Source organism: Strix aluco, chromosome 7 (assembly GCF_031877795.1).
Source record: "Strix aluco isolate bStrAlu1 chromosome 7, bStrAlu1.hap1, whole genome shotgun sequence".
NCBI lineage: Eukaryota > Metazoa > Chordata > Aves > Strigiformes > Strigidae > Strix > Strix aluco.
The window spans coordinates 20,304,284-20,331,964 of NC_133937.1; the positions used below are offsets into that span (position 1 = coordinate 20,304,284).

Consider the following 27,681-nt stretch of genomic DNA (forward strand, 5'->3'; position numbering starts at 1 on the left):
AAAAAAAACCAACCCAACCAAACACCCCCCACCAAAAGACCACCAACAGAAAAAAATACATTTACTACTTAAGAGGAGGGGAGGAAATGACTTTTTGAACAAAAATTTGTATACTTAGCAATGGCAGATCTTTTTAACAGACTTAATGCTTAGCCGCACTATCTATATATAGCGCTACTTATGCTGTGGACTCAAAAAAACCCCACGTAGACACTGCTGTGGTAACTACAGCAATGCTTACCACAGTCACCACAGGACAGTGTAGCGTGCTAGCAGGCTCCTCACATCATTAGCAAAAGCAGAGCTGCTTTTGAGCTGTGTTAAGACCCTCAGATGCAAGGGGACCAGCAAAGCCAAACATCCTCAAACACAAGGCTGGAGTTTGCTTGTGAGGGCCGGGCTACCAACAGCCCTAGAAACTGGCCTGCGGTGTCAAAGTGCTTCTGCTGCTCTTGCAATAAATCGTTCAGTTGCGGTGTGAGAAAGAGGGAAATAATCAAACTGACAGCGCAGGCACGTCAAGCACACACTGTGCTCTTTCCGTGCTGTTTCCCTGTCTTTTACAGCTGGTAAAAAGTAAACTCGTGCCACGTTTTACATCTGGGTATTTGTCTTTCTCCGCCTGCCGTAATGCAGACTCTTCGCTCTCGCTTGTTCCGGCAGCCGAAACTGTCACCCTGATACCAGACACCTGCTGTGTCTGATACAGCGGAAACGGCGGGGGTGAGGGGGCAGGCCCCGGATCTATGCGCCGGGGCGGCTGTCAAGCCCCGGCCCGCTCCGTGACCCTGCGGGGCGGTGGCCGGGGCCCAGCGCTGAGCGCCGCAGCCCAGCCCGGTTCCCTCCGCCGCCGCCTTCCCCCGCCCGCCCGCAGTCGCGCAAGCGCCGCGGCGGCGAGGGGCGGGGCCGCGGCCTGGCGAGGGGTCGAAGGCGGAAGCGGGCGCCGCGGGAGGGGGCCTGTCGCCATGGCGACCGCGGCGGAGGGGCTGCCCGAGGCCGGCGCGCAGCCCGCCAAGCGTAAGGGGCCGGGGACTGGGCGCCGGGCCCTGCCAGGCCGCGGCCTGCTCCCGGTGCGGTGCAGGGTGGGGTGGGGGCCGGCTGCGGGAAGGGTGGGGGCCGGCTGCGGGGCGGGCCCGCGGCTTCGCGTATGTCGGACGGCCGGCGGCTACCCTGGAGCCCGGCGGCTGCATCCCGCCAGGGGCTTATGCCCGTGTGCTTGTCACCCCCCCGCGCCGCCGCTGCGGCCCGCGGAAGCCGTGGGCCTTGGGGCAGCCTTTGCGTTCAAGCCGGTGAAAGCTGCCGACAAAGGGAAGAGCAGCCTGTCGGGTTGTGGAAGGGATGCTGAACTGCCCCAGGGACGAGCAGTACAAGGACAGGTTGTGGTAGAAAGGGGTTTGGAAGAGAAAAGCGGTGATTATAGCTTTCCACAGGTGGGGATCAGTTGCAGCGCCTCGTGTAACGGACTGGGGGTGGGGGGGGGCTGTTCTTCTGAGTCAGTGACTAGAAATAAACGTCAGTAGCATTGTGCACAAAGTCACTCAAAAGTTCTCTCCGAATTCCTGTCATCTAAGCACAGGAGGGGACTGATACTTGCAAGTGCAGTCAGGCCAGGTGCCTGTCCCTTAAATGCTTCTTAAAGTATTATTTTGAGATAATCTTGATGCTGTTTCAAGGAGACTGTCTAGTTTTGTTACCCCTTAGCGTAGACAACTTATATGGAAAGTAGGTGTAGTCAAGTTGAAGGGGAAAAAAAAAGGACCATTTAATCTTTATAGCATGTTTCTCTACCTGCTAGTTTTCCCCTAACCCTGTAATGTCTGTACCCTGATTAGAGGATCCTGTTGTTGAAACAGCAGAAGAAGCTAAGGAACCAGCAGAGGCAGACATCAATGAACTCTGTAAAGACATGTTCAACAAAATGGCTACTTATTTAACAGGTGAATTGACAGGTAAGGCACCGCAGTACTGACCTGCAAGTAAGGGGTTTTTTATTTATTTTCTTTTAAAGAAATTTGTTTTGTAGTTTGTCTAAGCTATACCTATTTAGATCATATCTAGCAAGACTGGCAGATCAACTCTGGCGTGTTGCTAGACTGCTAACAACACTGAGATTACTCATATTAATGAAGTCTCAGAGTAGCACAAATATTTTTCAAATTAATTCGGTATGGTATCAGCAACTTAGAAATAATTCTTTTTAGTCTTGCAGAAGCTTGTGCGTAGAAAGACAACCAGAAGGGGTCTAGGTTAAGAAGGACTAGAAGAGAAGCATAACTGACAGTGAAACGTGCAGCTATTTTGTTTCTGAGAGCAAGGATCATACCCGTGTTTTTCAACACTCATGCTTTAGAATAAACTGCTGTGCAACCTTAACTGGAGAAAGTAAACTGCTCAACAAGTTAGTGGATTCCATAGGCTCTTGATTTTGAAAGCATTCCACAGCACTACTGATTTGCATGGATTTGAAGGGTATATGGTACAGATTACCAGTCTGGATTTGTGTTACCAGTTTTGTAAACATAAGTGTTTAACTGACAGAATAAGTGCAGAAATGTGAGGAATCAGTCCATTTTTCTCTCAAAAAAAAAAAAAAATGCAAGTGAATAAATATTCATCAGTCCAGTTGATTTTTACAATTCATGAAATTTCATCTCTCTTTTTGTAGAGAATTATTCTAATACCTGTATTACCATCTAAACTATTCTGTGTTACATTTGGCTATTGTTTTGAAATCTCTTGTCCTCTTGAAGAGTCTGCACCCAATTCAAACCACATCAACTTTTAATTAAAATAAACTCTATTCTTTTTAAGCCACCAGTGAAGACTACAAACTCTTGGAAAACATGAATAAGCTGACTAGCTTGAAGTACCTAGAAATGAAAGATATTGCTATAAACATCAGTAGAAATCTGAAGGATTTAAATCAAAAATGTAAGTAAACCAAATAAGGTAGTGGTATAATGAACAGTCTGGGAAATGAAGCATCTAAGAGTCAGATGGTTCACACTCCATTAGGTGCTGAAGGAAAGAAAGCTCACTGGAATAGACATGCTGCTATACACACTAGTCTTGTATATTTCTTTACAGCTATAGACTGTGTAGAATAGCATAAGAAAAAGCGTATTGGAGTTTATGTCCTGCTTTACCCCAGGTTTTGGATCTGACAGGAAGTAACACTTCTTTTGGTTCACGTTTTATTGTTGCTTGTGTTGAGTCTAGCCAGTACTCTTAAACATTTCATACTTTCCTGGAAGATGTCTGTTGGTATCACCACTTGATTTTGGGGCAGGGGAAGGAAGTAGCTCTTAAATTGTTCTATCTGAAGAATGTAATGGAAATGCTTGTGTTTCAAGTGTGATCTGTTTCTTGGAAGTGAATTACTGAGAACTGACAGATATAATTTTTATACTTTTTTAAGATGCTGCTCTTCAGCCATATCTGGAACAAATCAACCTAATTGAGGAACAGGTTGCAGCTCTGGAGCAGGCAGCTTATAAATTGGATGCATATTCCAAAAAACTTGGTAACTATTGTCCTCTACTGTTACTACATAGCAGCATAGCCCCTTGCAAGGAGATTAAAAAAGACAAAGTAAACTCCTCCTCTGTTTAACACATCTGAGCTGCCTGTGTTGCTTTTGAGCAACAAACATTGTGTATGAAGTGGTAAGCACTGGGAAAAGATTAATATAACAAGTTATATGGAGGTGGACTAATATAGGTATTATTGAACTACAGCTTATTAGTGAGGCTTGATTTCTCTTTTACAATATGAACTGACCCAAATTTTAAAGACAGGTGGTTAATCTTGCAAACAGAGGGATTCATAAAGTTCCACCAGGTACCCAAGTCCCCTTGGCTTAAGTTAATATTAGTTGTCTGACTTAAGTGCCTGGTTCTTAAAAATTTTATTATATAATTCTGTTTGCCTAAATGCTTTAGTAAAAAATAACCCTGAGTGATACTGTAAATTAACTTGAATTTTACAGGATTCAAAGCTTTTACCTATCCAGTCCTAAAATACTGTTATTTTTCCTTCTGCAGAAGCCAAGTACAAAAAACTGGAGAAACGATGAAATTACAACAGTCTTTAAGTTGGAGTTGGGCTATGAGTCAGACTGGTTTCTGTTTAAGTTGTACAACAGCAATTCTGTATGTTGACAAGGATTTGGTTACAGCTAACGTCAAGACTGGTAACTTTTTCTATCTATTGAATACAGTAAGCTGTATTCTGGCTTAAGGCTGAATCATATTTTCCTCTTCTCAAGAGGTTCTGTTGCTTCAGTTGTTCTGCAGTGAAAAGTAGAAGCCTGTCCCTAACCCAGATGTTGATACTGGCGATCTGTGTGAGTCCTATGCCCCACATGAAATACTCTATCTAGGAAAAGCCCTCCATAACCTTTAAAGACATTTTCCCTTGGTAGCAGCAGGACCTAAACTTCATGTTTAACTTCATTGAGCTCTGCATTGAGAAGATACCTGGGCCTTTGGAGTTACGAGCATGATATTGAAAACACATAGTTTTGGTATCCACCTATATCTGTTTGAAATGGAGAGACTAATTATTATAAATTTACAATAAACCAACTCGCCACATTTCTCTCTGGAATCTCAAATTCCTGTTGGAAAGATGATGTAAGTTGTCCTTTTATTTTTTCAAAAGGTATGTTAATAAAGACAAACTCCTTCCAGCTACAGGAGATCATAGAAGAGAATATGTTTTAAACTCTGCCTCAAGTATTCCTGCAATTATATTCTTTGACTGTCTGGACCTCGGATGAAATTGCAAGAAATATTGCTTTATCACATGCTCAGTTAACTTAGCAGATCCTTTATCTACTTTACCAGTGAATTTTAATCCCAGTAGTTTTTGAAGAGGCATGCCCAGCACATAAAGCTTCTTTATCAGATTAACAGTGTTCCAAACTTCTAATTTAGCGGAGCCCTTCTTACTGAGCAGGTACTTCTCTACTCCCAAGTTTTTTTTTCCTGTACCTATTTACCCTGGCTAGTTCAAGCTGGCTTTTGAGTGAGTTGCAGTTGAGGATAGTACAGGTGCTGATGTAGGAAAGAAGTAGATCAACCTTCCTACAGGCTGTTTAGAAAAATGTCTAGTCAGCTGCCAGTGTGATAAAGATCTTAATGCTGTCAGTCAGCGTACAGCCACTGTAAATAGTCAAGATGGATACTTTTCCCTAGTGCTATTTAAAAGCAGTGAAGCAGATGACCTTTGAGAGCCTTTGTCATCACTTTAAAAATCATGAGTTTAAAATAAAAAATACTATATGGCCTTGATGTAGGATTTGAGAAGGTTGAGTTCACTTTGAAGACAGGCCTTTTTGGAATGGGCAACTTTAAAGAACAGGATTAAGTCTCCCAGAGGTATCCAGCCATTTGTATCTGTAGTGCTTTTATTCATAGGTAGCACACTGATGACTTTTCTACCTGTGAAAGCAAATTAGACATTTTAGTATTGTTATCAAAGCCACATCGCCCAACATGACAGGAAGAGGTACCAACAGATGAGATTGTTGCTGTGTTGGAGGAAATTACACCATGCAGAACAGCAGCCTGTTTTAAAATCTGACAGATCATCATCTTGGAATACATGGTGTGTTTACAGTTCTGCTGGTCAAGAGGATCTAGCCAGCCAGATCTAAAATATTCGTGCCTAGAGACTGGTATTTGAATGATAGTCTGACCAGTGGCCTGCTTGATGATCTCGGATGCTGTGAAGTGGTTCTACAAGGTGGTAGACTGGAAGTCCTGTTTCTCCAGTGTTTCATGCATCTGTAGATTATACAAGAGCTAGATGTGATTCAGCCAGACTCCCAGTGTTTTTTATGGTACTATCCTTTCTCTTTGCCATTGTGGAGGAGAATCACTGATGTAAAAACTTGAGGGTGCTGCTCAGAATTCCTCTGTGCTCTGGAAGAATGAGGATTTTCATTTAGCATTATAGAACTTGCATGTGGCTGGGAGCTTAGTCCCTGATCCCTTGTAAGTCCCCTCCCTGGCCCCTACCCATCTGTGAGAACAGAAAAGTTACTGATTCATATCAGGTTGGAAATGGTTCTGAATAGATGGACATCATCTAGAGCTGGCCAGCCACTGAAATGCTTACCAGGGCATGTTCTAGGATTGAAACCAGACCACTGATCTTCTAGCCTAGTGATCTCTTTGATTCCCAGCTTTCTGGGAAGATGGTGCTAGAGGTGCAGAGTGGATGCTGGCATACAAAGGGATTGTTCTCCACTGCAGGTATGCAGTGGGCCCTGCACTCTGGCTAGGTGCCAACACCAAGATGAAGTGATTACAGAGTTGTATCCCAAGAAATTACAATGGGAGAGCTGGCCATCTGCTGTCTAGAGAATTGTGATCATCTCCATGTGATAAAAGTATCAAGCCGTAAGTGCCAGTGACTTGTCCTATTGCATGACAGCAAGTCAAAAAAGATCTGCTTATGGCAGGTAACCTGCAAGTCAAGTATTGAACATAGAATGTTCAATGTGGGCCAGACACACTCCATGCTCTAATGGCAGCACACTGCCAGTGTAGTTGTAAATCCACTCCCTTATGAATGTGGACCGTATGCTCCAACCCTCAATGGGAGATAGACTCCACAGATCCAAGGTGGGTATGGAACTGGATGTGTGGCAGCTCTGCTCTGTCTTAAGATGAGTCCCAGTCACCCTCCCTTAACACAGACTCTCCACGTTCCATTTGGGATGCTAAAACTCATAGTTCTATAGTAAGAAGGATTCACTGTCACTGGGACCATAACAGCAGCCTTGCTGTGTAAATTCCTGAAGTGGTCAAGAAGAACAGCGTGGCTCTCCTCTCTGTTCTGTGTTTACATCCTCTAGCACTTCCAACTGCCTTGGACCCAGTAGGGCATCTTTGCGTCTTGAGACCATGGGGAAGCACATAATAGTGAAAATGTTTCAGGGCTGCTAGTCTTAAAAGAGACAGTCATGTGCCTTACCCTTCTTAAGCATGGTTTAATGTACCGAGCTCATACTGCAGCAGCAAGGCTTTGCTTCCATAATGCGTGCCTGGAGCATGCTGTGTTGCTGAAGGCAGCTATGGACATGATGGCAGCCCAGTAGGAAGTTTTCCTAACATGGGGGTTAGATATAAGGATTGTCAGTGTTTGGGCAGAAAGCATTGCACTCAAGGATAGGCTAGTGCTAGCTAAGCAAGAACACATTCTCAGGAGCACGAGGGCTAGACTTTTTCCTCTGCTCAGCAGAAAACTGGAAATTTGTGATTAAGCAGGTTGTGATTACAAAACACCACTCTAGAGTACACACATACTAGCTGTAAGTCATCATCAGCACTTCTTGGGTCTCCAAAGACATGTCAGAAAGCAGAAGATGCTGTCAGTGTCATGTCTAAAGTCGGAATGGTGCTCTCTAAGATAGCATCCATGCAGCTGTTGTTAACAGGTATTGCTCCTCACCCCTCAAGGCCGAGGGGATCAAGGGGACTGAGTGGATAGGTAAATATGGTCACATGAAAGTAAAACCATTGTGTCTCGTTCCCTCTGTACTTACCTCACCTGGAGAATGCTCAGTCTGCATGGAGGTCCCTGGCCTGCCCCACCCACCTCTTCATAGTCAGAGGCCCGGTGTCCAGTTTGTATGTTCATAGCAAGGCAAAGAGCTGGCAAATATATTCCAGTGACACTCCTATTTGGATCTGGTTTTATAGAACCACTGGCTTAGCCATGTCTTGTTTTAATCACAGGTACATTTGGTAGTTGCTTTGATGAAGAGATCCACTCACCACTTGCAACCCAGCATGCTGTTGGAAGGTCTAGGAGTCCGTGTAATCAGTGCATAGAAAATTACAAAGAAAAATTATACGACGTTTCTCTGCTCATCGTCTTTCCTTGACAGGATTGCAGGAGGGCCACGAGATGGCGATGTGTCAGCAGAGAAAACTTCCACAGCGTAAAGCAGTAGAGGCAGAGTAAGGACCAAATCTTGCTACTGTTGAAAACGTTGCTTTTCTACGTATAGAAAATACAAGGCTATTTTAAAACTACAAAGATGAAAACCTCCAGGAACTCTGAAGATGGAAATCCACCTAGCCATGCATTGCCAGCAAGCGCTTATTGTTTTCAGCTAAGAGAGCTAAGAAATAGCAAATTCCTTCACAAACTCTTGAGTATCCCACCTCCAGGAGGCAGAAATGGGAAGAGGAGTTTGTCCCACAAGTGAGTCTTTACTGGGAGGAAGTTTTAGAGACTGACTACCTGGCTGGCTGGAGGATTGTGTGATAGTGGCATCCCAATTAAGCCAAGAGCTGACAGCTGTGTTCCCAGTTTTGTCTCTGAGTAACTATTGCCCTCTCTGCCAGAGGGCCTTCTGTGTGACTGGTAGAATCCAAATCATGGCAAGGATGGCAGGTCCGTGGAGAGTAGTACCACAGAAGAGACATAGCTAGGTGTGTGTGAACAGCACTGTACTGGGGAAATGTATGGTCCAAAAGCAGAGGCACAACTTGGTTGCTGCTCAAACATTTCACCTGGAGAGTCCGTGAGAAATTCCAGAGGTGCAGAGGTATAGGGGGAGACTAAATCTCTATCTCTTCTGCAGCATTTTCTAATGGAAAATTGTCCTGGTTTTGTCTGGGATAGAGCTAATTTTCTTCCTAGTAGATGGTATAATTCTGTGTTTTGGATTTAGGATGAAAATAATGTTGTTAACACACTGATGTTTTAGTTGTTGCTAAGCAGTGTTTACACTAATTCAAGGACTTTTCAGCTTCTCACCCCATCCCACCAGTGAGTAGGCTGGGGAGCACAAGAAACTAGGAGGAGACACAGCCAGGACAGCTGATCCAAACTGGCCAAAGGGATATTCCATACCATATGATGTCATGCTCAGTATATAAACTAGGAGGAAAGCTGGCCAGGGGCTGCTGCTTGGGAACTGGCTGGGCGTCGGTTGGCAAGTGGTGAGCAATTGCATTCTGCATCACTTGTTTTGTATATTTTAATTATTTTGTTATAATCATAATCATAATTATTATTATTTTCCCTTCCTTTTCTGTCCTATTAAACTGCCTTTAACTCAACCCATGAATTTTACTTTTTTTTTTTTCACCAATTCTCTCCCCTATCCCATTGAGGGGCAGGGAGTGAGCAAGCAGCTTTGTGGTGCTTAGTTGCTGACTGGGGTTAAACCACAACAAAAATATAAGAAAGTAGCAGGTACTTGAAAGGAAGAACACAGAAGAGAACAGAGGAAAGGGGGCAGTGACAGATGAGTATCAATGGGCAAAGGATCTTATCAAAGCAGTCTATGCAGCTGCTTCGGAGCTGAAGCAGTTCTTGAGGTCTTGGACTGCAACTGCAAACCTGGTGGTGAAAATCACCCTAGCACATACAGCTCTTTAAGCAGAAACAGAAGAGTTCAGTTCCAGAGTAGGACTTTTTCCCTGACATCTCGAGACAGTTCTGCCCAGCTACTCTAACAGGTTATTCTGTAGTCATCCAACTTTCAGAGCAGTACTTTGTGGAGATGTCCACAGTATTCACAATGGGCTCTTAAATCATTAGTGGAAACTGCCACATGTCCAACAGCTGAAAAACAACTCTTCTAGAATGGAGTATACTTTTTAACCCAGAACTCTGTGTTCAATAGAAATGTTAAAAGATATCCAATGGGATGATTGTTGCAAGTGTATATAATGGCCTGAAAATAAATACATTGTTGTATTTGCAGCATCCCATCAGAGGACAAACTTAAGCAATAGTAATAGGCAGAAAACAAACATGCTATGAAAGTATGACAGCATTTGTTAATGATTAATATTAGTCCCTGCTTTCTGATACTGCAGTAGAACAAAGTTGACCTTAAAAAAGCTCACAAAGACTTAAAAATTAAAGCAGTTCATCTAAGTTTGTTGGCAGCAAGTGATTTTTTTCTATCCAGTATGTTTAACTCCGAGGAAATGAGAGGAGCTGCTGGTTACCTTTGCACTGTTATTTTTACTGTAGGCTTCATAAAGTGAGCCTTCCAGGATGCAGCTTCAGCCCTTCCTGATCCCACATCCCTGTTCCACGTTGCAATGGAACCCCTGGGAGCCACAACAATTTTCTTGCTGGTTTGCATCATCTGCCTCCTTGTCTGTTCAGCGTGAAGGAAGATGTCTGAAACAGGGAAGCTCCCTCCTGGGTCATTTCCCTTGCCCCTCATAGGAAACGTGCTGCAGCTGAAGAGTAACTTGCCTGAGGCAAGTGGTTGTAACTTAAAAGCTATGTTCTTTTCTGGTAATTTGTATCAGCTCAGTAAGAAGTATGGTCCTGTGTTCACAATATGTTTGGTTTCAGTACATGCAGTGGTGTTGTATGGACCTTATATTGTGAAATAAGCTCTGATTGATTGACAAAGGTATAGAGTTCAGTGAAAAAGGACTTATGCCACTCTCCCAAAAGTTCTCCAGAGGAACAGGTACTTTTCTGTGAGATTCTTCCTAGGTAGAGGTGTTCTTTGTGGTGGATGTAGCTGAGAAGTCAGAAGTGGGAAGAGCTGATGTTTAATATAGGAGCAAAGCCTGGCAGAATCTGGAGAGACCTTTGACTCACTGGCATTAAATGATCCTAGTCTCTTGCTGTTGTAGATGATAGCTGTTGCACCTTGTAAGGTCAGGGTTATGACCTGGAGACCAAATGGATGTGGTGGCATCTTCACACAAGTTTCCACTGTAGTGACTGTGTATGTCATCCCAGTGGGACAAGAATATCCTAAGATAGCCAGGACTACTTTTCACTGGGGGCCATTGCCCTCCCTCTTCCTCATTTCAGAAGAGTTGAATGAGGAACAAGGAAGTTCACGCAAGCTGCCATAAAGAAACCAGGCATCTTTCTGACACGATAACAAGTTAAAGAATTTTACTTGAAGGCACTGCATAGGGAGTAGTTAAAGAGAGCAATGCAATACAGACACAATATAGGAAATCCATGCAATAAAATAGTATGAACTATCTACAATTTGAAATATAATTTAAAATGAAAATAAGAATCAATGTGAGAAGAGTGAATAGCTATTCAAATTTAAAGGTAAAGGTTGCTTTGAAAGATGCTATGAAGCATTTAACCTGGGAATTATAGCAGGAAATCATGTCTACCTTACCCAAGTACTGAGACCAAATTTCATCTGAAGGGCAAAAGCCAATGGAAAGACCAGTTCATTTTTGCCTTCTGAAGTTTATTACTACTGATGTTCCCTGGACTGTGCAACCTAAAGCCTTGCTAAAGCTTAACTCATGCTTCTAACCTACAGCATGTACAATCATTTTATTCTTTCTCTAGTGGTTATCATATGCTATAAAAGAGGCCACATTTTAGCCTATGAGGGGACTTCAGATTAGTCTGTATGGGTCTCAGAGCTTGTTATTTCTTGCAGTGGGTGAGCACAGGACAGGAGGGTCTAAAGGTCATTGTTTTTAGGGAGTTAATCCCCTCGTGCAGGGTGCTGGGGTTTTTCTTTTACTTTTCAAGTAGTGTTTCAGACAGCTGCAAACGAACCGCATCAGGAGGCTGGTGCAGGGAGTCAGCTGGAACAGAAATTAGATGCCATGAGCCAGGCATCCTTTGACACCAGTTCTGTGATCTCCTTGATCTGAAAAATGAGTAACCAAAGTGTGTTCATGTATGTGGGAGACTATTAAGAGGGCCACACATTGCAGAGAGCGGAAAACCTGTGTTCCTTGGACTGAGAGTCTTCAGTGAAAGAAAGAAGCCAAGTGAGGCATACTTCATATTAGAGCTTGAAAAGGCAAAAACACAGTGTGAAAACTCTCCTTCGGTCCCTCAGCTGCAAGAAAGTTGGAACCTTTGCTGTGTATGTGTGTGTGTGTGTGTGTGTGTGTGTGTGTGTGTGTGTGTGTCTATCGGGGGAGGGTGTGTGTATCCCACAACACACAAGTATTTTGAGTTACGGTTATGTTCCATGTGAAAAGCATCTGTGGTGTGTTTGTGTGCCAAACAGAAGATCCATTTAGAAAGGTGAGTCCCAGAACCAAAGTTCTTCAGTGTTAATCAGTAATCCAATAGAGAGCTTCATCCTCAGGATAACACAGCACTGGTGAACCTCAGTATGTTCTGTGTGATACAAAGCCACTTTCAACTCTTAGGTCTCTTGACAGTCATATATAGTTTAACATGCTACTGTATAGAGTTATCAAGAGAGCACTGACATCCCGAGAGGTCAAAATGTATCTTTGAAATTGTAACTGGGAGAATCACTAAGAACCTTGACAGCTGTGGATAAAACCACTGTTTTCATAACTTTCCCTTTTAAATGCAACTTCTGTGTGGGAATTCACAAATGTCTCAGCATCCTTCCCTGCAGTCTACAAGCGGTATGTAACATATATGTGCACATGAGGCTCTGGTATGCACTCTGCCTGTGATTTTTTCCTCTTCAACAAAAAATTTAAAGATATTTGAGTTTACACCTGACTACTCCAAACTGCTTGTATTCACCTTTGATAACCTCATCTCCCTTGACTCACATCTATCCTTAATGTCCAGACATCAAATTAACCTATGTATGTCATGTTAATTTATAATAGTAGCTCAGGCAAGTGCTATTGCCCTGTTATGGGGAAAATGCTCAAGCACATTTGTTTGCTTCATAGATTGCTTCACTGAGTTCCTCACTTGGGGACACCTTTAGTGGGTTTGAGAACTTGCCAGTTGTCTTCTTCATTAGTGCTTGCCCAGCTGACTGTTGCTTCTGTAGCTGCTTCCCAGCTTCTTAGAAACATCTTAGAAAGTTGAGCTCACAGAAGTGCTTATGTTCTGTGAGAGGTGTTTGGGAACTAATAGCAACAGTGTGCAGAATGGATTAAATGAGTTTGAAAGCCACTTCTTCATGTAGTCAATTGACAGGAACTTTGTGCCAGATTTGCCATTGACAATTCATATAGCCCTGCCTAGTCCTGCACATAAGCAAGCAATGCACTGTCTGTACAGTCCCAGCAGAAGAAAAAGTCTAGGCAACACAGAGTGCTAGCAGGCAGGGAGAGAGTGAGCAGTATGGCTTCATGGGAGACGTAGAGCTTTTTAATGATGGAAAATTTTTTCAACTGATGATCTTCATTTTAATGGTCAACAAAGGTTGATGAGCTAAATCCTATTCATTAAGCATTCAAATTTTTAAAAAATCTGATCCTTAGTCTCTCAGGAGGTGATAATGTCACTTGGTACTAAAGCAAGTTAACCCAGAGGAATTGTGAGCAGTCATTGGTTACCATTGCACTGCTTTTTGTACTACAGGTGACACAAAGTGAGGCTTCCAGGACACTGCTTTAGTCCTCCCCTAATGTCAAAGCCCACTGTGTATCATGGTGGAGTCTCTGGGAGCTAAAGCTGTTTTCTTACTGATTTGCATTGGCTGCCTCCTTGTCTTTTCAGCATGGAGGAAGATGTCTGGAACTGGGAAGCTACCACTGGGCCATTTGCTTTGCCTATTTTAGTCATGGCACAGCTGAAGAGGAATTATGTATGGAGTGCTTTCTTCTTTTTATCTGGTGAGAAGACTTGTAATAGCTGATCCTCTTTGGTATATGGTGATAAACTAGATGATATTTTCGTATAACTTTCATTCATATTTCCATGATTCTGTGACATTTCTGGCTTTTGCCTTTGCAATGCCATGCTACCAACTCATGGTGTATATATTAATACTTTGAAGTTGTGCCTGTTTCATAGAAACAGTTAATGCCATTGTGGTAATATTACAGTTGCTGTCTTCCACATAGCACAGATTCAGCTCTCTGTCTTCACTGTAATCACTATAAATTATACATTGCAGGGAATGTGATCAAGTTAGGAAATGCCAGTCCTACATCTGTAAACGTATGCTTGACAACTCATGTAAACTCTTTTTATCTCTTTTTGCCTGATTGTAACATTGCTGTGGTGATCTTTACATACTTCATAAAATAATGGGAAGATGCAGGCTGCTGTTAATCTAGTAAATGGCACTGGATTGGATCCCAGTATTATTTAATTTGTCCCTTTTTGCCACAACTGACAGTTCTGTAACCACAGCTGGGATTCTGGTAGGTCTTGTAGGGTCAGTCCAGCCTTCTCCCACATTGTTACTGAGAATGGAAGTTTTATAGGTCATTGGCCAGCTCAGCCTTCAAGCCATAATACATTTCATATAAATGAGTGAAATGAAACAGATATGTACAAGTCTTGGAAGACATTTGGGAGTATAAGCTTTGCAGAGGCAGGTGTTCTTCTGGGATCTCAGAAAAACAACAATTCAGTGTACTACTTCTTTATTTTGAAATACAAATTGTAATTTCACAAACCTTCATTATAATCAAAAAGGAAAGGACCTATCTACCCAGTCATTGATAAACTCCATCCCCACCATAGGAGACAATATGTATTGGGGCAAGAATACAGTAGATGATCATCTTCTAACAGAAGTGACCCACTGTTTTATGCTTACCTTTACAAATAGGTCACAAACAAAGTGAAAATACAGAGGAGAGCAGTACCTCAAGCAGAGTCTGTGGAAACCCTGGAGTACAAACATCTGTTCCTGCTGTGTTGAGAGGATCAAGTGATAGGGACAGCAGCAGCAGGGGTCTCAGAGCACTAGTCCACACGCCCTGACATGTCAGGATGTCAGGAGCCAGATAGGAACCTGAGCCAGGTGAGGTAGGTGCAGAGGAGAGCCTGTATAATTTTACACAGGGATCTGTCTCCTTCCCGATGCAATTGCCTACTCTATCTCTCTTTAGAGCTGGCTGTGGTGATTATAAAAGCACCATACAATTTTCTTTTCTAAGCACGTTTCTCTCCATAAAGTATCTAGCAAATAATCTGAGTGTTTCAGTCTCAACAGATTGGGAAATGACTGTCATTCAACCAGAGCTTTAAAGAGTTTAGGAGCTGGCAACTGTCTTCACTTGGCTAACGTGGAAGAAAAGAGACCTCATAAGGTCGGGGCATATTTGCCAGAGTGCTGACTAATGGGGAAATGTCAATGTCCCTGTGATCAACAACAGGTTTCAAAGTAAAGTTCTGCAGGATGGCTGTTAAAAATATGAATAGCTCCATCCGGGCCAGACCTTCTCCTGCACAGATGCGTTTTCCTGCAAGCAAAAAATAATAAAAAGTGATGTGACAGTGGAGTATTTTTCTGGTTACTTATTTTAACCACCATTCCATGAAAGTTCAAACATTTCAGAATGGACAGGCAGCACTACATAATTTTGGGGAAGCAAATTAAATAAACTAGGGGCTAAATGTCAGGAACAATGACAGTGCTCAATGGGCAAAGGCAGTTTGAAAGCTTCGTTTTCTCCTGTTCCTGCTGTTTGATGGTAAGTTTAGAGAGAGACAAGTTGCATGGCTGAGTCCCACTTCATACATCTCTTCTTGTATAATGCATTGGAGGAGCTTTTGTGATTACAAAAAAAGAAAGTCAACTGAAACTCTAGTAGAGGGGTTAGAGCTGCCCAGAAGTGACTCTAGCAGATCACCAGACATCACTGCACAGACCATGGTAACAGAGCCACTAAAATCTTCAAAGAGGTTCTAAGAGAGGATAATCTAGGATCTGAAATAGAAAACAGGTCTTACCTGCAGAGAATGGCATGAAGTAGTCACTCTTTTTAAAGGTACCATTTGCATTCAGGAAATGTCCTGGGTCAAATTTTTCTGGATTTGGAAATTCCTTGCTATCATGTAGGACAGAAGTCAGCATAGGGAATATCATAGTGTCCTGAATTAACAAAGAGGGAGGAAGAAAGTTAAAATGGAGACATGCTAAAGCAAAGTGCATTGAGAGGTTCCCAGAGCTGAATAGAAGGCTAGTCAAAGTTTAACCAGTTTAAAATGAGCATTTAATTTACCAAAATGTGTGCCACTGGTATGGCAAAGATTTTTTTTAATGAATTTTAATTGTGAGTCTGATTAGCGTATTTAATATTGCTTCCAAATAAATTAGAGCTTCAATTGCTTACATTTGTGTGAAAAAATAGAAAGCTCTATCTCCCTCTTCACATAGAGGATGAAGTCTTTTTTTTTCCAAATACAAGGAATTGGACTCAATAACTTCCAGAATCCCCTTCCAAACAAAATTATTCCAATTCTATATCACATTTCAGGGTTTTTTAAAATAAAATAAAATACAATGAATAGAACACATCATTGTTTTCAAGAGATTATGACCTTTCTCAGGCACAGTGTAACAGACCTTAGGGATAAAATAGTCTCTGAACTTGGTGTCTTTGATCACAGTATGTGGGACATTAAGTGGAAGGAAGTCAATGAATCTCTGGATTTCATGGGCCACAGCATCTGTGTAGGGCATCTGGCTCCGATCTGCCATGCAGGGGCTTCGGTCTCGGCCAATCACACAGTCAATCTCCTTTTGAATTTTCTCTGTTAGGAAATAAGTAAGTGTTGAATGGACAAGTACCCCATCTATTTGCTTAAAGCTCTCCCCTTATTTACAGCAAAACTTGCTTTTAGCGCACCAGGAATATATGAATGGACTTAGTATTTTCTTGTGAATAGAACTAAGACTAAGATGTATTTCCACACTGCAAATACAGGTTTCTTTAGTTGGAGGACCATTGCCACATGTGGCAGTGACAGGAATTGTCCAAATTGACCCCATGACCTATTAAAAAGTTTTCAGTTACTTATTTCCTTTTCTATTACCTACTATCTCCGGGTATTTCTGGAGAATCAGAAATCCATGTCTCAATGTGATGCTGGTGGTCCCTGTTCCTGCAAGGAACAAGTCAAGCGTGGTTCTGCTCAAGGTCTCAACGGTAAATTCTGAGTGAGCATTCCCTTTCTCCTGGAAGAAAATTTGGCAGAATGTTTTGAATGACAAAGCTAAGCCACTTTTTTAAAAAAGAAAGTTATGTACCCATAATGTATGTTTATAAATACATCTAATATCCTTTCAAAAATGTGACACTCACTCTCCAGAACACCAGCATTTATGGTACTTTTACTAAATAATGTTGTTAACCTTTTTTAATATGGGAGGAGCATTGAATTACATCAACCAGATTGGTCTTCAGTTTTCCTAACTTTGGCTAGTGCTATTAATTCTGTGTTTAAAAATCCTTGATAAGAAAATGGAGAGGTAAGAATGAAGTTGATGTGGTAAGAAAAGCAAATTCCCCTCTGTATTTGCAAAAGCCCAGTGCCCTGCCACAACTGAAAAGAAGCTGGGATTTAAGTCGTTTTCTTATAATCCAATAAATCTCTCACTCTTACATTACCTGTTCCATTTTGTTAAGAAAAGCATCAATAAAATCTCGAGGACAAGTGGGATCCAGGGTTTCCTGATGTTCTGCTATGATTTCTAAGGTAAATTGATCAACTTTTTCACTATTTTTTATCAATTTTTGATGAGGCCCAGGTAAATACTCCATCACAGTTGGGAAGAAATTGTATAGCTGTAAAAATAAAATGATGGAAAAGCACATTCTGATTAATGAAAATAATTAAAATGTTTCCCTAGCTGTAACTATGAAAATGGGGTGATTAAACTGCTTTGGAACAGTAGGTCTTTATTATTCAACTGGATTTTAAGGCCCTTTCCTTTATGCTTTCACTATATTCAAGGATAGACTTCACTGGAGCAACTTTTGCGATGATATCCTTCTTTGGACATACAATGGCAATTCCGTAAGGTAAGAAAAAACAACAGGAATTGGTTATTTAACTACTTTTTTGGCTTTCAAAAAATTTCTCCAAATTTAGGAAAATCTACTCCAGTTAAAAATTAATATAATGAATAAATATTTATTAATAGAATATTATAATAATTAACAAATTTATTAATTACATTAAATTGTACACACCTGTGTTTGTACAGAGTTCTGGAACTTGTTGTTTTCCTCTAGTAACTCAATTAAAGTTAGAAATTTCTTGTCCTCATAGTCAAACCGATCCCCAAAGACGATGGAGCAGATGATGTTGGAAACGGCATGGACTAGGAATTTGCCAGGGTTGAAGGGTCGCTCTGCAACAGCAAAACAACCAGTATCTTGCTTTCAGTATTTCAGGCATCAGTCCTTCCTCTGATACTACAGGGAAGTTTTGCATCCTCTTGAGACCCAGAGTTTTGCACCTCTTTGAAAGGACAGTGAAGGGCTTATCCAATTTTTTCTTCTCTACTTGAACTGAATTAATTCCCCTGTTGGAATCATTTAAGTATCTCTTTTGTTCTGTTCTCAGCAGAACACTGGTCTGAGTGGCTTTTTTTCTCTTCAGCTGGCACATGCCTCTCTGCCTTATAGACTGTATATTAGAAATGGCCTAAAGATTCCCACCAAAACGCAACAAAACCATAAGGACTTTGCCTGAGCTATGTCTTCAGGTTATTGCACCTGTTTATGAACTCTATAAGCATAACCTCACTTGTATAACCCTCTCCTAGGGCTTCAAATGCCTGTGATCAAAGTCTAGTTTTGATAACACAGCTGCATAAGCTTCTAAGAAAACTACAGTGTGAGAAAAAAGTGCAATTAGACCCTGGAAAAAAAGGAAAGGAGTAGTTGCAGACAGTGATAGGGTGCATCTCAAGGTTTCAAGAGAAGCAGCAACAACAGCAGAAAATGTATAAAATCCTAAAAGAAAAATGAGGAGTCAGAAAATGTCAACTTGGCAGCATTGTGCATGATTGCACCCTCAGTAAGTTTGCAGACGACACCAAGTTGGGTGGGAGTGTTGATCGGCTCGAGGGTAGGGAGGCTTTGCAGAGAGACCTGGACAGGCTGGAGTGATGGGCTAAGGCCAACTGTAAGAGCTTCAATAAGGCCAAATGCCGGGTGCTGCACTTGGGCCACAACAACCCCCAGCAGCGCTACAGGCTTGGGGAGGAGTGGCTGGAGAGCTGCCAGTCAGAGAGGGACCTGGGGGTGTTGATTGACAGCCGGCTGAACATGAGCCAGCAGTGTGCCCAGGTGGCCAGGAAGGCCACTGGCATCCTGGCCTGTATCAGAAATATCGTGGCCAGCAGGGACAGGGAAGTGATCTTACCCCTGTACTCGGCACTGGTAAGGCCGCACCTCGATTACTGTGTTCAGTTTTGGGCCCCTCACTACAAAAAGGACATTGAATTACTCGACTGTGTCCAGAGAAGGGCAACGAAGCTGGTGAAGGGTCTGGAGCACATGTCGTATGAGGAGCGGCTGAGGGAACTGGGGTTGTTTAGTCTGGAAAGAGGAGGCTGAGGGGAGACCTCATCACCCTCTACAACTACCTGAAAGGAGGTTGCAGAGAGCTGGGGATGAGTCTCTTTAACCAAGCAATGAGTGATAAGACAAGAGGGAATGGCCTCAAGTTGCGCCAGGGAAGGTTTAGACTGGATATTAGGAAGTATTTCTTTACAGAACGGGTTGTTAGGCATTGGAATGGGCTGCCCAGGGAGGTGGTGGAGTCCCCATCCCTGGAGGTGTTTAAGAGTCGGGTTGACATGGCGCTGAGGGATATGGTGTAGTTGGAAACTGCCAATGCTAGGTTAAAGGTTGGACTAGATGATCTTCGAGGTCCTTTCCAACCTAGATGATTCTGTGATTCTGTGATTGAGGATCAGCCTATTCCAAGAAGAAATGGCATCAACCCTTCTCTGCCTGACTTGGCCATTGATGACTCCTTGGCCATTGAAGACTCAGCAGATGTCTCATCAGAGGTGGTGAGTATATTCATGTTTCCTAGTAGATAACTAGTCCTAGCTATTTATTATTTGCATTAAGAGTAAATAATGGGTTTATACTTTTGAGTTGTATGTATCTTGCTTGCAAAGCCTTTTAGTACACAGTAAAAGATGTCGTAACAAGGTCAGCCAGAGATGGAGGGTTGCAGTAGGGCATAGGAAATACAGTATTAATGTGTTAGTGAAAGGATAAGAGCAATGCAGGTGAGAGTGTTTTCTACAATCTGTAGCAGGAACATTTATCTATGAAGCCAGACTGAATTTTCTAGTGGCTCATGGGAAACAGTGATGCTTCAGCATCCTTTTAGATCCATCTGCTTTTTGTCCCTTGCAGAATAAGCACACGTTGAAGGCTGGCTGTGGAAAGGAAGCCTGTGGTTCAGGCTGGTACTGTGCCACTCTCAGGGGAAGTACTTAAAAGTAACATTGTCTTACATACTACCAGAAAAGGCATTTATTGGTTGAAACCTTATGTGTTCTATTCATTATATTTTTTTTAGTGGGTCACCTTATGCCTTGCCCTCCAAAGCAGCTTATAGTCCCTGTTCTCATTGCTCACCCCCCCCCAATTATGGGAGGTACTGTCTAGTGTTCAGATGGACTGGACCCAAACCCAAATATCTGTAAATGAGTTCTCTGGTCACCCACTTCTTCATGATCCGCTTACTTAGAGCTGCAGGAGACAAGGCAAGGAAATGCATGTTACTTGGTCACCTGGTAGTGCTCAGCCCTGTCTCCATAGCTGAATTTGACCAAACCCTCAGTTTTGGGGCCAATTCATTCCCTTTGCCACATCCTGTCTTGTTCCTCAAGCAGAACAGGTTAAAGGATGCTTTCCAACATCAGTCTCCTACATTTATCCCTCCATACTGTCACAGTGCCTTTGACAGACCCACTGCCAGCAGTGATAACTTTGCCCATTGGAACAGGGAGCAGAAACAGCAGCCACATGCCCTCTTCTTGGGTCATAGATTTGGTGAAGCAGCACTATACCCCTCATTGACTCATTGCAGATATGCAGGGTGTCCCAGCAGGTACCAAGTCCATGTCCTACCATGTGTGTTCCTGATCCTCTCCACCAGAAAATGAGCTTCCTCCTGGATTCGCTCCTCAATGCTCTTCTTCCCCATCCCAAAATCACGCAGGGTGGTGAGTGCAAATCGTCGGAGCTGCTTCCAGGTCTCCCCATTGCTGGTCACAATGCCTGTCACAGGAAGGAAAAGTAGACCTCCATGAGGAAACAGATTTTTTTTTCCCCTGAATGGGAGCTACACAGTAAGTACTTAACATGCAAAGACACCTCTCTCTGGAGTTATACTGCAATTACTATATGCTCAAAAATGTAACTTCCCTGCAATTCTGGAGGTGACAAATCTGATCCATCTGTCACAGCACTTTGAGTAAAACTGATTTTATTCCCAGAATAAGAAAAACTATGTTAGGATGTAAATAAGAAGGTGGCAGTGGTACTGAATTGATCTTGGCCACAAGCACATGGTCTTTGCACTGACATAACAGCTCAAATGTTCTGTTATGCACCTTCACACTGCATATCATTATTGACAATACCATTGCTACTGTACTATAGTACCATGGAATAGGTGCTATTTACCCAGATAAATACCATACTGCCCTGGAACTGCCCAGGTGAATAAGCTCAGGGCCTAATCTTGATGTGGCTCTTACTGGGACAGCCTATATTATCTTGTCTTTGTTATGCTGTGGACTTTCCTTTTGCTGGTTCCTTAGCTGTATGTACACTGTCAATATTTTCAGAAATGGGAGAATGAACATAAGATCTTAGAGGAACATTTAAGGAACAAAATTTTAGCCAGAATTTGAAGCATGTTGAAAATAGGAAGGCACTCAGTGAAGCCAGCCTGGGACCTTAAACAGTTCTCCAGGAGTCCAGTTCACTCAAGGGTCCAAGTAATGAGTTGGGCTTTTAGTCTTTTACTGCTAATTTGTATTCCTGAAAGCAGTAAATGAAATCCACCATTCCCTCCTCCACTGCTCTCTCAGCTGTGTTCCTGAAGCACCGAAAGCTTCAGCTTTGTATGCTAATATTACCAGGGATGTACCTGTGCCTTGGAAGAGTTTTTTAAGCAGTGGTAGATTGCCTCTGCCACTGAAGTCATCTGCCTGATCAATCAGAGCTTCTTTCACAACATCATAGCCATACAGCACCACAACCTTTTGTGGGCCTAAATATATTGTGAAGACAGGACCATACTTCTCGCTGAGCTGTAGGAAAGAGGAACATAAAGAAAAATATGGCTGAATGTTAATCATGTGAAAAGAAGTTTGTAGCAAATGGGTCTGAGGGCTGATATGCCATTGTCCCAGCATTGCTGAGGCATGGCATTGATTAGCAGAAGTGCAAAGATCTTTCAACTATGAATTACAGCCAAGGGAAGAGGGAATTGTAAAAGAAATAGGGGATATGAATGGAAATGGTAAGGTGTCAAGTCCAAATCCCAGAAAAGAAAATAGTTCTTCATAGGGCTGGCAAAACAGTCAGGAATGCCTTTCTATAGGGCACAGTAGGTAACATTTTACACAGGCTCAAAAAGCAATTCTATACACTTATGGAAGCAAGTGTCTAAAGGGCTTTTGAGCACAAACATACCACAGTTGCCTCTAAAATCTCCTGGGCCACAAACCTCTAGAAATTGGGCAAGTTCATCAGTGGAGAGTCACTGCATCCTTGCACTGGTCATGTACTCTTTCCCAGGCATCTGCCTTTGGGTACAACTGTGGAGAGATTCTTGGGCTACTTGGTTTGACCTGGAACACTTCTCATGCTCACTTTGTAAGAGCAAACTAGATATAGTCCTAGTTTTTTATGGTCAGAAACTGAATCACCTAGTGCTCTGAAACAAAGCAGAATGCCTGAGGGTGCTCATGATTCTCAATGTTCACAAGCACCAAGGCAAAAAGGAGCTCATATGCATATGCATGCATCTGACAATACACACAGTGATGTTGGCCATCACCACAACTTTGCTCTGAAGAACCCAGGGACACCCGCCCTTCCTATCCATCTGCCACCATCCCCTCACAGACCTCTAAGGAACAGCCACTCCTTCTGATCTCCCTCACCTATCCCCTCCCAGGACTTGCAACACACAGGTTTTGTTTGACAGATGGGTGACATCAGCCAGGGGAGGGAACTGACAGCACAATTCACCTCCAAACTTTTTTGCTTCAACCCCTTCAGTGGCTACTTCTGCTCCCAGGAAATCCTACCTATCTGCTAGGGAGCAGAGGCAGCAAAATGGAGCAGGATCCTCCCCAAAAAAGGGCCAGACCACGTTGACAGTGTTCTGAGGAGTCAGGCACAGGAGGAGTGTAGTGAATATTGCAATAGCATCAGTGCCTTGATTGCAAATCCACTGCAAATTGCAGTACTGCCGTGAGGTCAGCATGGGACTCATCATTAGTACGATTATTGCGAATATGTAGGCTTAGACTTGCAGTATATAGACTTAGATATATAGATTATTGCAATATGTAGACTTCAGAAGCATGTATTTCTGGGAAACCTTTTGTTTCTGTTTGAGTCTGACATTTGGTCAATGCAAATTAAGCTTGTGAATTAATCTGAAACAGTCCGGACCAGACTTTGTTTTATATGCAATGGAGACAACATAGGAAAGAAGGAGACAGTCCCTTACCTTCTTCAAGCTTTCAGGCAAGTTCCACGGGTTCAGCTGGAGTATGTTTCCAACAATGGGGAGCGTGATGGGACCAGGAGGCTGCTTCTCTTTTTGCGATATGCTTCTCCATGAGGCAAAGAGAAGAAGGCATGCGATGCAGACCAGCAAGAAAATAGTGGTCATTCCCAGAAGCTCCATGCTGGGCTGAGGAAGGTAAGTCAAGTGTCAGAAGAGCCTGATGTTAGACCTGTAAATCCATGCTTATTTATATGCTGTGATACCAAAGCACATGGAAGAATTAGCCAATAGTACCTTCCTATTTCTACTGAGATATGAGATTACTTATTAATTTGCTGAAGATAAGAATGAACAAACTAAGGATGAACTCCTTGTTTGCATACTGACTTTTACCTCTCCAGCTTGTGTACCTTTGGGTAAACATTCATGTAGGACTAAAGGAATGTTCTAATGCTGTTAAACAAACTCAAAATGCAGAAATATTTACAGTCTAGCTGCTATGTATATGCTTAAACTCTTGCTGTTTGCCCTCATGCATAGACTGACATCTGTCAGTCCCTCTAGTATCGGAGCACAGTGGAAGGAGGTGTTGTGGTTGAAAACGGGCATCATCACTACAGGTTCTTCCTCCATTTTTTGAATGAAATTATGCAATTGTACTCAAGTCACACATGCAGATTTTGAGGAATACACTCAGCTTGTCCTAATCTGATATTTTAACCAGACAAACCATACTGTCTACAGCATTTGCATGGTCACAGGTTGTCCCCAAACCACAAATCCCTGCAGCAACATGCAGTCTCCTTTCTGATGTTTCTAGAAAGTGGTTGAAGATCCATAGAAGGTGTGAAGATCCATGAAAAGTAAAGGAACCCTGAACAGAGCTTAACAGAAGGATTGGTTTAACTAATAGTGAGTATTTAATACAAAGTAAAATCTTATGCTTCCCACTCCTCCTTCTCACAGGAATCCAAACCACCACAAACAGGGTGAAAACTGTGTGTGTTTTCTCACAGAGAAGTAGAACAGAACAGCAATTCAGTCACCTGAGACCGAAGAGCTGATCCCAGGACTCTGTTGCCAAATCTTGTCTGTACATCATACGTAGTGTCTGTAAAGTGCTAGCAATCTACTGTAAATGCTGCACTCAGACTCCTACAGCCCCTTGGGTCTAATGTGCCTCCCCCACCATTTCCTCACTTTCCACTCAGCCCCAACTACAAGGCATGACATTAGGCTGCATATTTCCTTTTAATGTAACTTTATGTAAGGAGCTACTGATCCTTTCTTGGAGCACATTTGAACATGGTAGCTATAGCAAGATGACTAGAGCAATTCAGGGAAGCTTGGAGGAAACATCACTGTACAAAGGGATGTGAAAGGTGCTGTGCTTTCAGCAGACACTCAGGCTTGCTGCTGGCCAGGGCTGGGTGGATGATGTCTTCTTAAAACTAAGTGGGTATGGGAAAGAGTCTGAATAACAGGTACACCTTTCCTAAACTAAACACATAATTACTAAATAGCATAGCTCAGGTTTCAGAAAACCTGTAGTGCAGTAAACCAGTGAAGAAAAACCACAAGGTGAGAAAAAGGAATTATATTTATTTTCTGACACTGCTTAAGTGTCAAGAACATGAATTATTCATTGGTTATTAAGGTTAATGAATGTTACTAAACTTGACTTTTGTGATTCATGTAATAGTCTTAAAGCAATGTTAAGTCAGCCTCAGTGAAGCCCCAGTAGAGAAACAAATAAACAAGGGAAGAGGACATGGGGTGTCGAGAATGGAAGCTGATAAAAACTGCAGCTTAAGAAAGGGAATAGGAACATTACTGGAATAGAAAAAGAATTAGTTTAATCACTGAAGGAAATCTCTGTGTAATAAGAGACATGAAAATTATTCTTAAACTCAGTCTGAATGAGAATCAGTGCCAAACGATATTATTTTCATGTTTATCTCTGATTAACAAAAGTCAGATATTTCCTATCTATGAAACAGGTGCTCGAAGGCAATGCAGTGGATAATGCTGGCAAGAAAAATGGAGTGGGTCAAATGGAGTTGTTCTGTAGCAAAATCTCCCTGGGCAGCTCTGTTTGAAACATCTAGCTTTATTTCTTTGCTTCCAGCATTTGAATCTTTTCTCACCCCCGAGACACAACTATATGTTTGATGTGCTTTAGTGAGGAAAGAAATAGGCAGGGAAGGCTCATTGGCTACAACAGGTTTTGGTGGGGAGAGGTCTTCCTGCTCTCATGAAGACAGTAGATCAAACTGCAAAATTATCAGCAACATTAGCACCTCTTTAGATAGGCCAAATTTCCCATCTTTCTTTAGCCTTTACAAGGATAAAGCCTTTCTATCCTTTCTCTTTGCTAGGAGGAGGCTGGGAGGTGATTGGGAGAAACAAGACGTGAAGTGCTGCAGCAGCTGCACCTTCCTGCTGCTGTGGAGGGCAGCTCCTGGACAGACAAGTGCAAAAGGCTCTACGACTGATGAAGCCTGTAACTCTGCCAGCACTCCTAGAGAATGTCCCGTACCCTTTGTTGGTTTTAGCAGATTCAGGTCATGAAAGAGAAGACCATGTCAGAGTTTTTATTAATTTTTTTTCCCTCCATTGTAGGCTGGGTATTAAGGGGGCTCTATGTCAAGTAGGATGCCCAGAAAAGCAAAACAAACATTAGGCATTATTAAAAAAGGAACAGAGAACAAAAAGGGCACCTCTTTACACCACCATAGAAGCCTATGGTGGATCTTTAGCTGGAATTCTGTGTAAAGCTGCGATTCTAAAAGGATGGAGTAGACCTTGAAAGACCTTAGAATAAGGCATTTAGGATGCCTTAAAATCTGGAAGGACTGGTTAAATGGACTAGGTCTCTCTGGGCTGGAAAAGGTATGAATGAAGTGGAAATAGTAGACATCTGTGAAACTGTGAAGGGTTTGGAGAAGCTAAGAAGGGAGTGACTGCTTATATTGTCTTCCTGTGGAGAGCTATAGAGCACTAAAATAGCAATTGATAGGTTTTAAACAAGCAAAAGAAGGTGGTTCTTTGCCCACCATGTCCTTGAGCTGTGGAACACCATTTTGCAAGGTGTGTGTCCAAAAAGTAACCAGGTGAATTCATGGGAGAAAAATCCATTGAGGATACCTAAACATAAAGATACCACTGATGGCCCAGGAATCACTGGAGACTGGAGCAGTCTGAAAGCATATTCCTCTGTGGTTGCCATGCTTTTATGCTGTTCCTTGGGAATTCATTTTTAAGCCACTGTTGGATAGGATTCTGGGCTGGCTTGACTATTGTCATGGTCCAGACCTCCATCCTCAGGCTCCTATGTCCTTATGTTATAATGTGACATTTCAGTGATCATTTTCATTGAACAGGTTAGCAGAGCAGTCTGTGGAAATCATCTTGCCTGGTCTGCTGTGAATAACAACATCTCAACTACTAAACTACTAAACTCTTGCTACTTTCAGATAGGACTTTGCTTAGTGCCTTGCAGAAAATCACAGTATCAACCTCTGTCTTATTTCTGGCAGCAATTTGACAAAGGATCTGCCGTGATCAGCAGGTATTAAGGTTCAATGATAATCTCAGCATTCAACAATTTGTGTAACACCCGTATTTGCAACATGCTACACAGGTAGTACTAGAGATAAGACACAAACCACATCATTAGTTTTCAGATCACAGAACAGCTAGCAAAAAAATCTTGGTTAAATATTTGTGTATGAACTCACTGGACCCAAAACATAACTCAGCTGAAAAAGGATGAAGTCAATGAAGTTCATCAGCCATTTGCAATACGTGGCAAATTGCTTGTTTATTCTCCAAAAGGGCAAGAAAATTAAGCTGATAACAGCCTTCCTGTGACCTGTACTGTGACTCTATGAACAGTAAATCGCTGTGTTGCTGCTATACCCCATCATCTTTGAATAAAGCCAAGATGCTTAGCTCTAGCCTACAGTCAGCATTAAGAAAGAATGGGTGCTTCCCCAAGCCAGGCAGAAAAAAGTCAGGAAATGGGAAAAGTCATCCCCAGTCCTATACATGGTAAAGAGAGGCACAGAAGTGAAGGCTGCCAAATTTCAAAGATGATGTCTGAGCTTAGCAGAGCTCCTGAGATTGCTGCTCCCAGCTGCCTGTATGGGCAATGGATCTCCTCCTGAATCAGCTGTGGAACCACCAAGGTGTACAGCAGGTCATCTGAAACGTCCCTGCCCTGGGAGATAAAGAAGTGAAGGGGCAACTTTATCAGCTGTCCCCAACTATAACACCGTC

General features: G+C 42.5%; 2 protein-coding genes and 1 long non-coding RNA gene across 5 annotated transcripts; 2 read left to right on the plus strand and 1 right to left on the minus strand.

The window, feature by feature from the left end:
* The first annotated feature begins 780 nt into the window (after nt 1-780).
* BLOC1S2 (biogenesis of lysosomal organelles complex 1 subunit 2) lies at nt 781-4,694 on the plus strand. Of its 3 annotated transcripts, none has more exons than XM_074830810.1 (5): nt 781-1,017; nt 1,833-1,949; nt 2,812-2,931; nt 3,419-3,532; nt 4,052-4,694. In XM_074830810.1, the coding sequence occupies exons 1-5, from the start codon at nt 966-968 to the stop codon at nt 4,237-4,239; spliced, it is 591 nt and encodes a 196-aa protein (XP_074686911.1). In that variant the 5' UTR covers nt 781-965; the 3' UTR covers nt 4,240-4,694. The 3 variants fall into 3 exon arrangements, with proteins under 3 accessions (XP_074686911.1, XP_074686912.1, XP_074686913.1); XM_074830811.1 differs by having other exon boundaries at nt 790-1,017; nt 3,419-3,523; nt 4,044-4,694; XM_074830812.1 differs by lacking the exon at nt 781-1,017 and adding an exon at nt 1,204-1,430.
* A 9,595-nt stretch (nt 4,695-14,289) lies between these two features.
* On the minus strand, nt 14,290-23,633 carry LOC141925918 (cytochrome P450 2H1-like). Its single transcript, XM_074830813.1, has 9 exons — nt 23,401-23,633; nt 21,805-21,967; nt 20,778-20,927; nt 17,868-18,028; nt 17,283-17,459; nt 16,708-16,849; nt 16,238-16,425; nt 15,622-15,763; nt 14,290-15,131 (listed from the first exon to the last, which is right to left on the minus strand). The coding sequence occupies exons 1-9, from the start codon at nt 23,578-23,580 to the stop codon at nt 14,950-14,952; spliced, it is 1,485 nt and encodes a 494-aa protein (XP_074686914.1). The 5' UTR covers nt 23,581-23,633; the 3' UTR covers nt 14,290-14,949.
* Nucleotides 23,526-27,366, plus strand: LOC141925919 (uncharacterized). The gene is made up of 3 exons (XR_012623994.1): nt 23,526-23,595; nt 24,221-24,312; nt 25,779-27,366. It is a non-coding gene; the product is annotated as an uncharacterized LOC141925919 (long non-coding RNA).
* Nucleotides 27,367-27,681: the final 315 nt, after the last annotated feature.